Here is a 15,226-nt window from a genome sequence, read left to right as displayed (position 1 = left end):
AACTACAGTTGCTTTGACATGCAGTACAGCCCAGATCAGCCCCTCAACCCAGATTGGTGGTGGAGCCAGCCAGCTGACCTCTGAGGGCCCCTCTCCCCCGCTGGCCCAACCCCGATCAGTTCCAATCAGGGCGGGCTGGCTGGACCCCACCAGTGCATGAATTTGTGCCCCAGGCCTCTAGTAGTAGTATGATGCTAGTAAATACATGCACCTTCAGGGAAAAGGGTAAAACAATATTATGGATAGAGATGAAAATACAAGATACAAAAACATCCCTAGCATGAAATGTAAAGACCCAGTTCTTTAACCTGGCATTCCAGGCCCTTCCACGCTGCTGCCCTCTTCCTGCCCAGCCTTACTTGTCATTCCTCCCGTGACTTCCACTCACTCAGAACCTACCTCAGGCCCAGCGCTCGGTGTAATATAATCCTCACAGTGGCCCGGCGATGGCATCGCTGTCCCGGTTTTACAAACGAGGTTTAGCGTCTTCCGTCCGGTCACACAGCTGGTTAGTGAGAGCAAGGACTCACACCAGGTTCGTCTGCCTCCAAAGCCAGTTTTCCTGACTGCGGGAGCCACCCGGATCTCTCTCAGGAGCAGCCTGGCCTGTGCCATGTGACCAGCCAGGATGCTCACCGCAGCTCAGAAACCATGTCCTACGTGACCTTCAGGGTTGACCTAGAGCTTAACTCATCTGTGCCATCCCTCAGCCCACAGAGCTGTCCCCTCCTCTGACCCTCAGTCATATGCCGCTTTAGATTGTCCTTAGACTAAGATCGCTCAGAACTCTGCGATTTGACACTAAGGCCTCTAAGTGCTGAATGAACCATTTCTCTGGAGGCCCTTATGTAACAGGTATTGAGTAATATGATGTAATGTCTGAAGTTACCATCAGATTAATGTTTTTAAAAGATAAACTTAGTAGTAAGTCGATTCTGTGACCATATAAAGACTGAATTGCCTGGCTGGTGCGGCTCAGTGGGTGAGCATTGATTCAGGAACCTAAAGGTCATGGGTTTGATTCCTGGTCAGGGCACATGCCCTGGTTGCAGGCTCAGTCCCCAGTGGCGGGGGGGCACTGAGAACTCGGTTCCCAGTCGGGGGCATGCAGGAAGCAGCCAATCAATGATGTTCCTCTCACTGATATTTCCATCTCTCTATCCTCCTCCCTTCCTCTCTCTAAAAAAATCAATAAAAACATATTTTTAAAAATAAAAAGTGAAAGGACTGAATCAACAGAGGATCACTTGCCCAGTTTCCTTCTGTTCCTTAGCCTTCACAGCCCCTTTCTGAACAAGAGGCAGTGTGATTTTACCTCCATTTAAGGAAAATTACAAAACCTGCCTCTCTCACCAATCCCCAGAGGACAGCTGAGAAAGAACCTCAGCAAGGAGCAGGGAGGGGACACCCTACCGAGAGAGCTCAGACCTGTCTCGGAAAACCCCAGGCTTGCAGAGGAGGGGGGATGCCCACAGCGGAGTCTTTGTTCCTGCAGGTTGAAGGTCACTGGGAGGGATAATCCAGCGCACTGCTAAGGCTGGACGTGAATGTGAGGTGAGGGTCAAAAGAGAGAGGAAAAGTTGTTGCAGCCTATGTCTGGAGCTCTGTAAGAATTTAATCCTGCGCCTCCTTCCCTTCCCCAGGGTCTTCCCACACACACCCCCTTGTCTGTTCCCTCCCAGCTCTGATTTCTCACTCAGCCTAATAAACAGTTTAGCGGGAACTACTTGAATCAGTGCCATTGATTGGTTCTGTTGTTTGCTTAAGGATTGATTTGAAAATCTCCATAATCCATTCCGCCTTAATTTACACTTCAGTATGTTTGGAATGACTGATCACTACCAGACTTAATCTCTCCCAAGAAATAACAAGACATATCATTTGCAGGATAATTATGTTTGAAGTGATCAGGAAGCACTGTGGGTGTGGAAACAGTTTCCATAATAGGCGTACCTTAGGGGAAGGCAAAGGATTTTGACTTAAGTTATCTTCGAGAATGTGTTAGTTGAGCTCACAGCATCTAACCAAAAGGTTTTTTAAGTGAACAATATAGGTGAGTATTTCATTATGCGAAGACGATGACCTGTCAGAGCGTCTGGCACAGAGAACTTTCTGGAAGGCAGTCTGTGTTCTGTTTCCTTTTTCATGTTTTGTCCTTCCCTGGATCTCTTCCACTCAGGAAAATTGGGCGGATTCACACAGGAAAATAACACCATAGACTCCGGAGAACTTGATATCGGCCGGAGAGCCGTGCAAGAGGTGCCTCCCGGAGTCTTCTGGCGATCACAGCTCTTTATCGACCAGCCGCAGTTTCTGAAATTCAATATCTCCCTTCAGAAGGACGCACTGATCGGCGTGTACGGCCGGAAAGGCTTGCCGCCTTCCCATACTCAGGTAAACGTAGGCTTTGCCGTCAATGAGATGAAGCTGCCCGTGTGCGTTTTTAACGTTATTCTGCTTCTCAACTTGGGCTGCTTAACTGTTTGACCACTTTTGTATTGATCCTTTACGGTGAGAAGAATTTCAGGTGGAGGGTTACAAATGTCTTGGGGTTTTTGAATTAGTAGGAAGAATACCATTTTCTTCCTGGCTTGCTTTAACCGTTATTGATTGATTAAAATGTACCAAAATCTGTGAGCAACTTAATGAATATTGAACATCAGTTCAGCACCTAATAAAACACCAGGGATTGTTCAAGTGTTTTACAAAGATTCTGTGGTCATTTGGGGTGATCTTATTCCTTTCATGTAATAGATGCATTACATTTTTATCTCAAACATGTATTGATTCTATTGAAAATATATTACTTTTTTTTTTTTACTTTATGCCAGATTTGCTCTTAGTAAAGAAATTATTGGGACATAAACATAAATACCATAATATGAATTTCATCAACCAAGCCATAATTTCTCATCAACCCATGATGAATGACAAAATAAAGAGGCAAAAGTACTTCATAGATGACCAAGGATGATCACGTGTTTGAGTGTGATACTCAAAACCCTTCAAACATTCGTATATTATAGACTCAAAGAACCTTGCAGTCTGTCTGTTTGCAGGAAGACCCCTTCACAGTCACGGTCACAGCTTGGCGCTGTCAGTAGTTCCGCAGGCTTCGTCACCATCTAATACTGGGTCCGGAATGAAACTCCCCTGTCATTTGGGGGGTTGGGTGGAGGTTCTTGGGGTGCCGCTGAATCGAGCATTTTCAGAAGCCCCCACGGGAGGGTGGGATGTGGAGGATTGTATGGGCGTGGAGCTGCATTTCTCAGGTTCCCAAGTCCCTGTCCCTTAAGCCAGGCGAGAAAGGGAGCAGCTGGGGTTCCGACAGAGCCAGGCATAAGGCCAGGGCCAGAGCATCCGTTGCCTGTAGCAGCCGGTGCGAGTCAGCATCCGGCCGATGAAAGCCACTGGTCAGGGCTGGAGCCCCACGGGGCCATGTGCCACGCGGCTCAGGGAGAGCATCCCCCGCCACAGGCGTCCCAAGAGGGAGCAGACAGAGAGTTTGGAAGTTCTGATATTGAAGGTTCCAGAGTTTGCGTTGGCCACGCCCATCCTGGCCAGTTACCTGTTTCCAGGTGTGATAGACAGACAAGGGTCACTCAGACCTTACTGGGCAAGTGTCTGACTGGTCTTCTTCTCCTCCTTGGCTGTTAAATAATAACCCAGTGATTACAACAGCATCAGTGGTGTATAAGAGGGAAGTGATGATTTAAAAGAGGTCCCATGGCCCTAACCGGTTTGGCTCAGTGGATAGAGCGTCAGCCTGCAGACTCACGAGTCCCAGGTTCGATTCCAGTCAAGGGCATGTAGCTTGGTTGTGGGCACATCCCCAGTAGGGAGTATGCAGGAGGCAGCTGATCAATGTTTCTCTCTCATCGATGTTTCTAACTCTCTATCCCTCTCTCTTCCTCTCTGTAAATAGATTGATTTTTATTTTAATCGATAAAAATATATTTTTAAAAAATAAATAAAGGAAGTCCCATGATGTCTAAGAAAAATTATTTAAATTACCATAAATAGGAGCTCAGACTTTTCCCAAGATCAACTGTTACGTTAGTAAATACAGGAATTCCCAAAATATAATAGATGGTTAATTAAAATTGACAGTTGGATGAACTTAAAGTTATATTTGATAATCAGTTTTTTCACCCATGAAATTTCATGCTGAGTTTAATTGGATTTATAAAATGAAGACTGGAAGGTTTTCATATACTCTATATTATATCACTTTGTGAGAAAGGCTTTTTCTATAACAGAAATTTAAAATAGAAAATTATAAAGAAAAGTTGATCACATACTATTAAAAATTACATATTTTTTAAAAGGTGACCAACAATATTTGAACATGCTCTCTCTAATGTCATGTGGCTCAGGGGAAATGTCATGGACATACATAAATTACATAGTTGTAAAATTTTTGAATATCGTGCTTTGGTGTATTCATTTTTCTGATTTAACATTTTCCAAATCTAGGTTATTAAAGTAAAAGTCTTTAATCCTCAGACATAAAATACTTCCGATTGCATATTAGTATTCAATTTAAAATTTTAAACTACATTTGACTCCCCTTCCAGGCGACACTAACGAGGAAGTAATAACCAGACTTTCTCCGATGGAAGGGGCCTCTGTAACTTCATGTGTAACAGATAGATGGGAGGCATAGCAACCCTAGAGGCCCGGAGCACAAAATCTGTGCAAGGAGCTCAGCCTTCACAGCCTCGGTGGCTGCCTCAACCTTCGCAGCCGGAAGGTTGTCCTGGCGGTCATTCTGCTGTTCGGCTAGATGTTCTAATTAGCATATAACACTTTTATTATTATAGATTCTGGTGAGATAGAAAAAAAATACATGTTAGTCATTGGAACCACACACCTGTAAGTTCATCGAGAACACAACAGTGAGCATGTAACCTATCAATTCCAGAAACAATTTCAAAAAATAATTTTCTACATGTCATGCACTTCAAAGGTTTATTTAGAGATTTAGGGTGGGCTCTTTGCAAGTTACACGTACCTGTAAGACGAGAGAATAAAAGGCGCAGTTTCAGGTTTTCCCATCGTTCTCCTGGCATTTGAACACAGCATGCATGATGTCTGCTTTCTCTGCTGCCACATGTGTGGGTTTCAGTGGGTTACACGTCTTCTTAAGCCCCGCAGTTAGGAGAACTCCTTTCTCTGGTTTATTCGAAATTAGCAGAGTCAACATCTATTTCGGACTTCGGCGTTTAATCATGACATATGCTGTAGGGCAGCCCACATTGAACATTTCCCTGTGTCTGGGGAGCATGGGACCAATCGGCCTGAAACAATGAGAAGTGGCCGTTCAGGAGAGCTGCTGGAGTGAGAAAGTCTCCGATCCTTTATGACACTGTCCGTTTGATTGTTGCTAAGGAATCCAGTCCTTCTCCCTTAGGCCCAGTCCATGCTCCTGGCAGTGGATGCCCAGGGAGGCAGTGTAACGCCCTGCCCTTGCAGTGTCCGGTCCCCTTTAGGTGCACACGCGGGAAGGCTGTTTAGCATGGGGGCTGGAAACCTGGGCTCCAGGCACACGCTTCCACCCACTTTGTGACCTTGTGACCTTGAACACATCATTTAACATCTCTGCAGCGTGGGGTCTCCCTGTGAAATGGAGGGATTGGATCAGGTGATGGGTAAAACCGCTTCCTCCTCTCTGCTCCCGAGATTTGCAGGGAGACTATGCCGCCACCCCACACGGCTGATTGGGGAACACAGTCAAGTATTCGTAGATTCTGAGTTCTCTTGGTTAGAATAACTAATTGAGTTAAGCCTATGGACAGTCTGTTCAGACGTTAACCACCAAGAGACTTGTCAGCTGTAAGCGTCATCTTCATAGCCACTCCCTAACATGGTGGCACTGAGTCTTGTCCTAAAAGCAGCCTAAGATCTTAATAAATTAAGGCTCAGTGCACAAAGCATCCTCGGCTCCATGTCATGGACAGGTCCACAGCGCAAACCTCCGTCTCTCGAGTTGGCCCTTACGTGATTGCTTTGCGGCCTCAGGACAAACGTTTTTAAATATTTCTGCTCCGTACAGTGTATTTACTTTCCATGGCGATGGTTTCAGCACTGAGTGGGGAATCTGTCTGTGGGTAGTTGAGTGACCCCCTGAAATGCATGAACTGCCGACAGAAGGGCCTGGAACTGACCAGATACTGAACACCTGTGAGCCACTCCTACCACCACCACCCTCACACCTGGCACTCCAGCCTCATCCTGCTGTTGGAAGTGTGATGCAAGTGGTATTTTCCCTGATAAAGGGGATCATTAGGAGGAAGGGTTTGAGAGACCAGTTAAAACCAAGCATCTTCTCCCTTTCGTTTCTCATTGACTGTGTTTCATATCAGCGGACATGATGTTTCTATGCCGTGGGGCCAGGATGAGAAAGCTGTTTCTGCTAGGCCCGTGGTTGGCAAACTGCGGCTCGCGAGCCACATGCGGCTCTTTGGCCCCTTGAGTGTGGCTCTTCCACAAAATACCATGGCCTGGACGAGTCTATGTTGAAGAAGTGGCATTAGAAGAAGTTTAAGTGTAAAAAATGTGGCTCTCAAAAGAAATCTCAATCGTTGTACTGTTGATATTTGGCCTGGTTGACTAATGAGTTTGCCGACCACTGTGCAGCTAGGCTAATCAAACATTTCAACCTGAGGAGAAATGAAGGGCTTCGTTGAGGTAAAAGCACCTTTGGAAAGGGCGGAATTAATTTTCCTCTGATACTTTTCAAATACAATGCTGGTGAATTTTTTGCAGGTCAAATAGCCACACTAGTCATTATGTTCATCTTTGCTAAGATAATAAATACCAAAAAAAATTTTTGAATGTCAATTTAGTTATGACTTTTTTATATTTCTCACAGTTAAACTGTACAGTCCTACCACACAGAAAGATACTTTTGTATTAAAGTGAACTCTTTAGTAAGTCAGAAACTGGATTGGGTATTCTAAATTCTGTTCATTGGTGACGGAGGGTCTGTGATCAGCACAGTGTTTAACTGTGACTCTCAGAATTCCAGCAGCGGATTTTATTCCTGTTTGATTGCGTTAAGGGATTCATGCAATAACCATTTTTTCAGAATAGAACACTGATGAAATTCCATTTAAGGAGGAGATCTGAAAGTGGAATTGTAATAGTTCCCGGGCACAGTGCTGCAGCATTAATGACTGGTGTATATAGTGCTGGAGTATACTCACACATAAGCACGTGCCTCAGGAATAAAATGAAACTGGGTAGGAGGTTCTAGAAACCCAATCCTTCTACTTTTAAGAAAATCCCTCCGCTTTAAATAAACTTATCTAGCAAGTTTAATAAAACCAAGTGAGAAAGTCCTAAGGATGCCTTCCAAATTCACTGCGTTGTCTCGGGTTACTCACATCCCATATTTCCCATTATCTTTAAGTTCTCCAGTTAAATCCTAGCTACCCAGTGTTCATGACAGATCTTGCTAAAACAGATATTGGGTTACAAATACTCCTGGCTCAGAGGAACATTCCAGAGTGGTTGCTACTACGTGATTGTGAACTAGGACACCCTGAGGTTGTCTAGTGGTCTCCGGGAAAGGAGGCCATTGGGTTTGGCATGTAATAGGTTTGTGTTCCTATCCCCAAACTGCCCACACGTGTCCAGGTGTGTATCAGCCAGATGAATTACATAAATGTGGGCGCCATGGTGCCCCATCAGGAAGACATGCACCTGGCAGTGTGACTCAGTTGTTGAGTGTCAACCCATCAACCAAGAGGTTCTTTGGTTCAATTTCCAGCTGGGGCACATGCCAGGCTTTTGGCTTGATAGGAGACATATAGGAGGCAGTTGATCAGGATAAATGGAGGAGTACAGGAGGCAGTTGATCAAGGCTTCTCTCTTGTGGATGTTTATATCCCTGTATCCCTCTTCCTTCCTCTCTCTCTAAAAACCAATAAAAACATATTTTGTAAAGTGTGCAGTGTAAAGGCAATGAGTGTGCACAGTAGGTAGTTTTCCTGTCTCTGCAGAGCCCTGCACAGACACCTGCCCCCCAGAACTTCTGTCCTAATACCCTACTCCAGTGGTCGGCAAACTCACCACTCAACAGAGCCAAATATCAACAGGACAATTGACATTTCTTTGGAGAGCCACATCTTTTTAAACTTAAACTTCTTTGAATGCCACTTCTTCAAAATAGACTCGCCCAGGCCGTGGTATTTTGTGGGAGAGCCACACTCAAGGGGCCAAAGAGCCGCCTGTGGCTTGTGAGCCGCGGTTTGCCGACCACGGCCCTACTCATTCGGGCACAGGAGAAGAGTTAGCAGCGGAGAGGAGCGGCCCGATGGCAGTGTTTCTGACCGCTGGACCGCTCTGCTTGTCCCGTCCTCAGTACGACTTTGTGGAGCTCCTGGACGGCAGCAGGCTGATCGCGAGAGAGCGGAACCTTCTGGAGTCAGAGCGAGCCGGGCGGCGGGCGCGGTCCGTGAGCCTCCACGAGGCCGGCTTCATCCAGTACCTGGACTCGGGCATCTGGCATCTGGCCTTCTACAACGACGGGAAGAACGTGGAGCAGGTGTCCTTCAACACCATCGTCATCGGTAAGGCCCCGGCCCCGCGCTGGGGGGAAACGCCGTTGGCTTCGGCGACAGGGAGTGGTTCCTGGGCCGCGGGAGCCGGTGGAGAGATGTGAGGAGCCGTTTATAACGGTGCATGTCTGAGTGTGTGACAGACCCCGTGGCACCGGGAGGAAGGGTGGTTTGGACGCCTCTGGAGGAGGCCTGGCATCAGGTTGGCCCCTGAGAACTCTGCCAGTGAGTGGAAGCCCCTTCCTCGCTGGTTAAAAACTCGAGGATCGGCCCAGCCGGTGTGGCTCAGTGGTTAAGCATCAGCCTGTGAACCAGGACTCCACCATTCGATTCCCGGTTGGAGCGCACGCTCAGATTGTGGGCTTGATCCCCGTGGGGGTCGTGCTGGGGGCAGCCGATTAACGATTCTCTCTCCTGATGGATATTTCTCTCTCCCTTCCTCTCTGAAATCGATATAAGTATATTTTTTGTAGATTCAATAAATAAAAACTCTGGCTCCTGCGGCCTGTCTTGGTCCCGTGCAGCTGAAGTTCCCGGGGAGCCACTGCTCACCTCGGGCCAGGGGCAGGCGGCCCAGTCAGCGCCCCGCCCTCTCTCCTCCCCAGAGTCCGTGGTGGAATGCCCCCGGAACTGCCATGGGAACGGAGAGTGCGTGTCGGGCACTTGCCATTGTTTCCCGGGATTTCTGGGTCCGGATTGCTCCAGAGGTATGTGAGCCCCATTGTTCTCCCGTAAGCCTGTGCCCCTGCGCCATGGCAACGGGGCGACCCAGGGGCCCCCGGCGGGGAGGAGGGGGCAGGCCTGGCACCCCTGTCCCTGTGCCCCACGCCCCCTGGCAGGCAGGGGCACGGTTGACCCGCGCCCTGTCCTCCCCCAGCAGCCTGCCCCGTGCTGTGCAGTGGCAACGGGCAGTACTCCAAGGGCCGCTGCCTGTGCTTCAGCGGCTGGAAGGGCACCGAGTGCGACGTGCCCACCACGCAGTGCATCGACCCGCAGTGCAGCGGCCGCGGCGTCTGCATCATGGGCTCCTGCGCCTGCAACTCGGGCTACAAGGGCGAGAACTGCGAGGAAGGTAGGCACGGCCGTGCGTGCAGGCGCCCGTGGTCCCCCCCCCCCCCCGGGAAAAGAAACAGATCGGGCCGAAACCGGAGTGGCCCAGTGGATAGCGCGTCGGCCTGCCGACTGAAAGGTCCCAGGTTCGATACCGGTCAAGGGCATGCACCTTGGTTGCGGGCACATCCCCAGTAGGAGGTGTGCAGGAGGCAGCTGGCCGATGTTTCTCTCTCACCGATGTTTCTAGCTCTCTCTCCCTCTCCCTTCCTCTCTGTGAAGAATCAATAAAATATATTTTTTTTAAAAAGAAAAAGAAACAGATTGGGCGCGTGGCCGCCGCTGTGGCCCGCGGGTCCTCTCACTGCCTCCTCGTGAGCGTCCGTCCGATGTGCGCACTCAGGGGTGCACCGTGTGTACTGGCGTGTGAGCTCATAGGAAGGACAGATGCCACGGGCCCCTCGCCCTTTCCCAGGCGTGTGCGTGACTCTCCTGCGTGTCACTCTGCGGCAGCGAGCAGACATTGTGTCTGGAAACAAGAGGGGCCTGTTCTCCGGGTGCTTCCACCGATGTGCACATACGTGCCCGCGTGCCCCTCGGGCGGCAGCCTGAGAGACCCGGTGACTAGCGAACAAAGCGACCGCCGGACCGAGTGACGAGGGGACAGCAGCCGCCGCCGCGGCTTTTCCGCGCCTGTGCGGTGCGGTCAGAGTGTGTTTTCAGAAAGCAGAGAGACTCCCTTTCTGGTCTTCCATCACATCGATTTCATAGATCCACGCCCGCACAACGAAATACAGTTAAGTCCCCGGAATTAAATGCTCAGGCCATTGACCCCATAAGTGTAAAGTGTTATTGAGTCCAATGGCTAAATTAAATTCCGCCATCTAAAGCACATTACAGTGGATTAAGAGAGAGAGAGAGAGTATGCGACACATTTGTTGCTCACAGAGTCCGAGGGGCCGGCCCGCGGCCAGCACTCAGTGGCCGTGGGTCAGGTCAGCCAGCGCCATGTTGTTACCGAGAAGCCAATGCGTGGGACTCCCTGATGAGGCAGGACAGAGAGCGGTGGCCCCAAGTCCCAGAGTGAGTGTGTGTGTGCGTGTGTGTGTGTGTGTGTGTGTGTGTGAATGTGTGTGTGAGTGAGTGTGTATGTGTGTATGTGTGTGTGTGAATGTGTGTGAGTGTGCGTGTGCATGTGTGTGTGAGTGTATGTGAGTGTGTGTATGTGTGTGTGTGCATGTGCGTGTGTGTGAGAGTGTGTGTATGTGTGTGAGTGTGTGTATGTGTGAGTGTGTATGTGTGTGAGTGTGTGTATGTGTGTGTGAATGTGTGTGAGTGTGTGTGCATGTGTGTGAGTGTATGTGAGTGTGTGTATGTGTGTGTGAGTGTGTGTGTATGAGTGTGTGTGTGCATGTGTGTGTATGTGTGTGAGTGTGTGTATGTGTGTGAGTGTGTGTATGTGAGTGAGTGTGTGTGTGTGAGTGTGTGTGTGAGTGTGTATGTGTGTGTGCGTGTGTGTGTGTGTGTGTGTTCATGAAAGTCACAGATCCTCGCAAGAGGCTCGGTTCCCTGAGAGGCACAGTTCTCCGTGCTTGCTTGCATGATGCTTTGCATTTTCAGCAACGAGTTCTTGACAATGGCAGGTGTGTGTCAGAGGACCCAAAACGTTCATAGAAATTAGGTTGGGGTTTTGTTCTTTGTGTTGCACGTCCTGTGCGTGATGCCTTCGAGACGGATCACCAGGTGTTCCTCTGCTCTCCACACCAGCTGACTGCCTGGACCCCGGCTGTTCGAACCACGGCGTGTGCATCCACGGGGAGTGCCACTGCCACCCAGGCTGGGGGGGCAGCAACTGTGAGATCCTGAAGACCATGTGCCCGGACCAGTGCTCTGGGCACGGCACGTACCTCCAGGACAGCGGCTCCTGCACCTGTGACCCCAGCTGGACCGGCCCGGACTGCTCGAACGGTGAGTCCGCGGGCGGCGCCACGGCGGGCTGCAGTTGTTTAGCTAAGGATGAAGGTACTGTGAATTTTCTAAACTATATTTTTATCAGCTTCAGGGGAAAGGGAGAGAGAAAGAGACAGATATATCAATGATGAGAAAGAATCGTTGATCAGCTGCCTCCTGCACACCCCCTACTGGGGATGGAGCCCGCAACCCAGGCCTGTGCCCTGACCAGGAATCAAACATGACCTCCTGGATCATAGGCCAATGCTGGGCTGAGATATTGTAAATTTTTAAAACACACTTATTAAATTTAATGTGGATTTTTATTAAAGTGATTGTTTCTAGAGATAAATATTAAATGTAATGAAATTTGTTGTCTTATAAAAAGGAAAGAAATGGGCTTAGTAGTTTGGCATTAAACTTTCTTCTTTAGCAGCATTGTAAAGAATAACCTTTCACTTCCGGAAAGCACTCTCAAGGCCTGTGTACAGGTGGGAATCTGAGCACATGATCTCATAACAAAGAAGCCGCCCTTGAAAACTATTTGACAACCTAAGGCTAGACGTGGTCACAGTAAAGGATATACACCTGTCGGTATTATGACGTATATAATGGTGCAACACTGAGTGTTTAACCATAATGCAGGCATATCTCAGAGATATTGCGGGTTCAGTTCCAGGCCGCTGCAGTAATGTGAATATCACAATAAAACATATATAACCTTTGGTGGTGGAAGATCTTGCCTTCAGTGTGTAAAAAATGCAACATCTGCCCTAGTGGGTTTGGCTCAGTGGATAGAGCTTTGGCCTGCAGACTGAAAGGTCCCAGGTTCGATTCCGGTCAAGAGCACGTACTTGGGTTGCGGGCTTGATCCCCAGTGGGGGACGTACAAGAGGCAGCCAATCAATGATTCTTTCTCATCGATGATGTTTCTCTCTCTCCCCCTCTTCCTTCCTCTTTGAAATCAATAAATATATATATATATAGATATAGATATAGATATAGATATAGATATAGATATAGATATAGATATAGATATAGATATATTTAAAAATGCAGCGTCTGTGAAGCGCACTACAATGAGGTCTACCTGTGACATGGTTATAATGGAAATGGCAGGCAGGCATTCCATCTGATCCGTCGGTTCTTGGCGAGCGCCCGCTGTGTGCCCGCACGGTGCTGGCCTTCAGGGATAGAGGGGCAATAAGTCAGTCCTGGCCTCCAGCAGGGGGACTGTCACGTTTGACTTAAATGGCCTACCGTCTTAACTACATGTTTACTGTGACCTGGTGTACATATGTGTGCATGTGCTCACATCACTGGAGGAAAACCTTCCAATGGGGTGCAGACACGGATACTTTCTTACAAGTCTGTTCTGCTTTTTAAACTCTGATTGCAGCCCATGGCTTAATTTCATGGCCTCTCATGAGTCCCGCAATTTGAAAGGAGGCTGTCCTGGTGGGGAGGTGTATTTTTTGACTCAGGAAAAATGTTACAAAGTTCATAGGAGCCTGGCCTCTGACACCAGGGCTGGGGTTCCGTCCAGTCCCTCCTGCTTGGCTGTGTAACCTCAGGCAGTGACTGTAGGCATCAGTTTACGGGCCTGTAGAATGGGCTCCCTCATAAGACAGTCTTCACGGCGATGCTGTGGGAATTCCTTGAATTATGCATGTGAAGAACTTAGGTACAGTGCTGAGCTCGTAATGAATTCTAAATGTAGCTGCCAGCCTAAACCGGTTTGGCTCAGTGGATAGAGCGTCCCTCTGCGGACTGAAAGGTCCCAGATTTGATTCCGATCAGGGGCATGTACCTTGGCTGCGGGCACATCCCTGGTGGGGGAGGTGCAAGAGGCAGCTGCTCAATGTTTCTCTCTCATCAATGTTTCTAACTCTCTATCCCTCTCCTTCCTCTCTGTAAAAAAAAAATCAAAAAAATATATATTTAAAAAACATAAAAATAAATGTAGCTGCCAGCACAGCTACCTTAGCCGAGATCCAACCGTGAGAGTGTGGACAGCGAGGGCGGCGTGTGTGGAGGCAGGAGTCGGGCTGGGCCCCGCTACGGGGATGCAGTTTAGAGATGACGGTGTAGGTCACGGGGAACTGGCTCCCAGTCCAGGTGTGCACCCACCGATATGAGGAGAACAGTGTGTTAGGCCCCTGGTAGAGAGGCTCATAGATGTCAGCGTCTGGACGGGAGGCTGCACCGGAGACGTGGCAGAGACCTCCTCCCAGGGGAGGTGACGGGAGCAGCAGCACCGAGCAGGACACATCTGAGGGGCATGGGGAAGGGAAAGAGGCGGGACGTGCTCAAACGCAGAGGGTTGACCTGGGTGAGAAGAGCTGAGAGTCTGAAGCAAGGAGGTGGGTGCTCACGTGACTGTCTCTAATGAAGCGAGGACGCTGGGAAGGGCCGAGGCTCGGGGTCAGCAGGATGGCACAGCAGCGATGGGGGGAGAGGAGAGAGACAGCAGATGATGGATTCTGCTTGGATGCTCAGACCCTCTGAGCACAAGTAAATAGTACAAGGAAAGAAGAGGAAGATGGAGCAGGAGGGAAAGGAACAGTGGAGATGGAGGTGGAAGTGGAGGTGGAGGTGAAGTGGAGGTGGAGGTGGAGGTGGAGGTGGAGGTGGAGGTGGAGGTGGAGGTGGAGGTGGTGATGGAGGTGGAAGTGGAGGTGGAGGTGGAGGTGGAGGTGGAAGTGGAGGTGGAGGTGGAGGTGGAGGTGGAGGTGGAGGTGGAGGTGGAGGTGGAGGTGGAGGTGGAGGAGGAGGTGGAGGAGGAGGAGAAGCTGGAAAAAGAGAGAAACTTGGGCTGGAAAGTGCCTGACTGACAGAGCAAGTAACACCCAGGGCGAGAAGGGCAGACCCTGGGCCTGGGGGCTGGATGGGAGAGGGCTGGGAGGTCTCACTGAAGTTTTCTGGAATCATCACCAACCAGCATTATCAAATGGGCATGGCGCTATTATATTATATTTTATTCTGTTTTTTAATATTTTTATTGATTTCAGAGAGGAAGGGAGAGGGAGGGAGAGCTAGAAACATCAATGATGAAAATCGTTGATTAGCTGCTTTCTGCATGCCCCACACTGGGTTCAAGCCCACAATCCTCGGAATCTAACCATGACCTCCTGGTTCATAGGTTGACACTCAACCACTGAGCCACACTGGCTGGGCTGCATGGCACTATTTTAAATAACACTCCAACTTGTTCTGCCCTCTGTTCTTCAAAATATGCTTTATAATTACAGCAGTCAAAACAGGCATTTAGTTATTTCTGTTGAGTTTTTATTTACATTTCCAGCTTTTAAACAAAACAAAACAAAACAAAACAAAAATGCACCCCACCAACATATCCACTTAAAGTTTATAGATAAAATCACTTGTACAGTAAAACTATTGGTTTGGTTCCTTTATGCCTCAATCCCCAAAACAGGCATAATAATCCTGGTTTTAAATAATACATGTTTGAAATATCATCCTTCTAATTTGTTTCCCACAATGACACAGGAGGAAAGAAATAACATAATAGCCTTTTTTTTTAAATTTCATCTGAAGTTATTTAACCACCTGAATTATTTGATAAAGGGCTGTTTGTAAATTCTAGTAAACAACTCAAAAGGCAGTTCAGTCTTCTTCATAAAATGATATTGGCTATGCGT

The 15,226-nt window shown here is 48.6% G+C and overlaps 1 protein-coding gene across 10 annotated transcripts in view; it reads left to right on the top strand.

The window, feature by feature from the left end:
• TENM3 (teneurin transmembrane protein 3) overlaps positions 1 to 15,226 on the top strand; it is a 367,962-nt gene that overhangs the window by 280,400 nt on the left and 72,336 nt on the right. For 9 of the 10 annotated variants that reach the window (XM_045588987.1, XM_036456870.2, XM_045588986.1 and 6 more), the window contains exons 6-10: positions 2,180 to 2,394; positions 8,369 to 8,576; positions 9,170 to 9,271; positions 9,442 to 9,636; positions 11,382 to 11,582. In XM_045588987.1, coding sequence (XP_045444943.1) covers positions 2,180 to 2,394; positions 8,369 to 8,576; positions 9,170 to 9,271; positions 9,442 to 9,636; positions 11,382 to 11,582 — 921 coding nt within the window. The remainder of the gene's footprint in view (positions 1 to 2,179; positions 2,395 to 8,368; positions 8,577 to 9,169; positions 9,272 to 9,441; positions 9,637 to 11,381; positions 11,583 to 15,226) is intronic. The other variant, XM_045588983.1, reaches the window with a different exon arrangement.

Source organism: Pipistrellus kuhlii, unplaced genomic scaffold (assembly GCF_014108245.1).
Source record: "Pipistrellus kuhlii isolate mPipKuh1 unplaced genomic scaffold, mPipKuh1.p scaffold_m20_p_3, whole genome shotgun sequence".
NCBI lineage: Eukaryota > Metazoa > Chordata > Mammalia > Chiroptera > Vespertilionidae > Pipistrellus > Pipistrellus kuhlii.
Note: the sequence above shows the minus strand (reverse complement) of the source record. Positions and strands in the feature narration are given on the sequence as shown.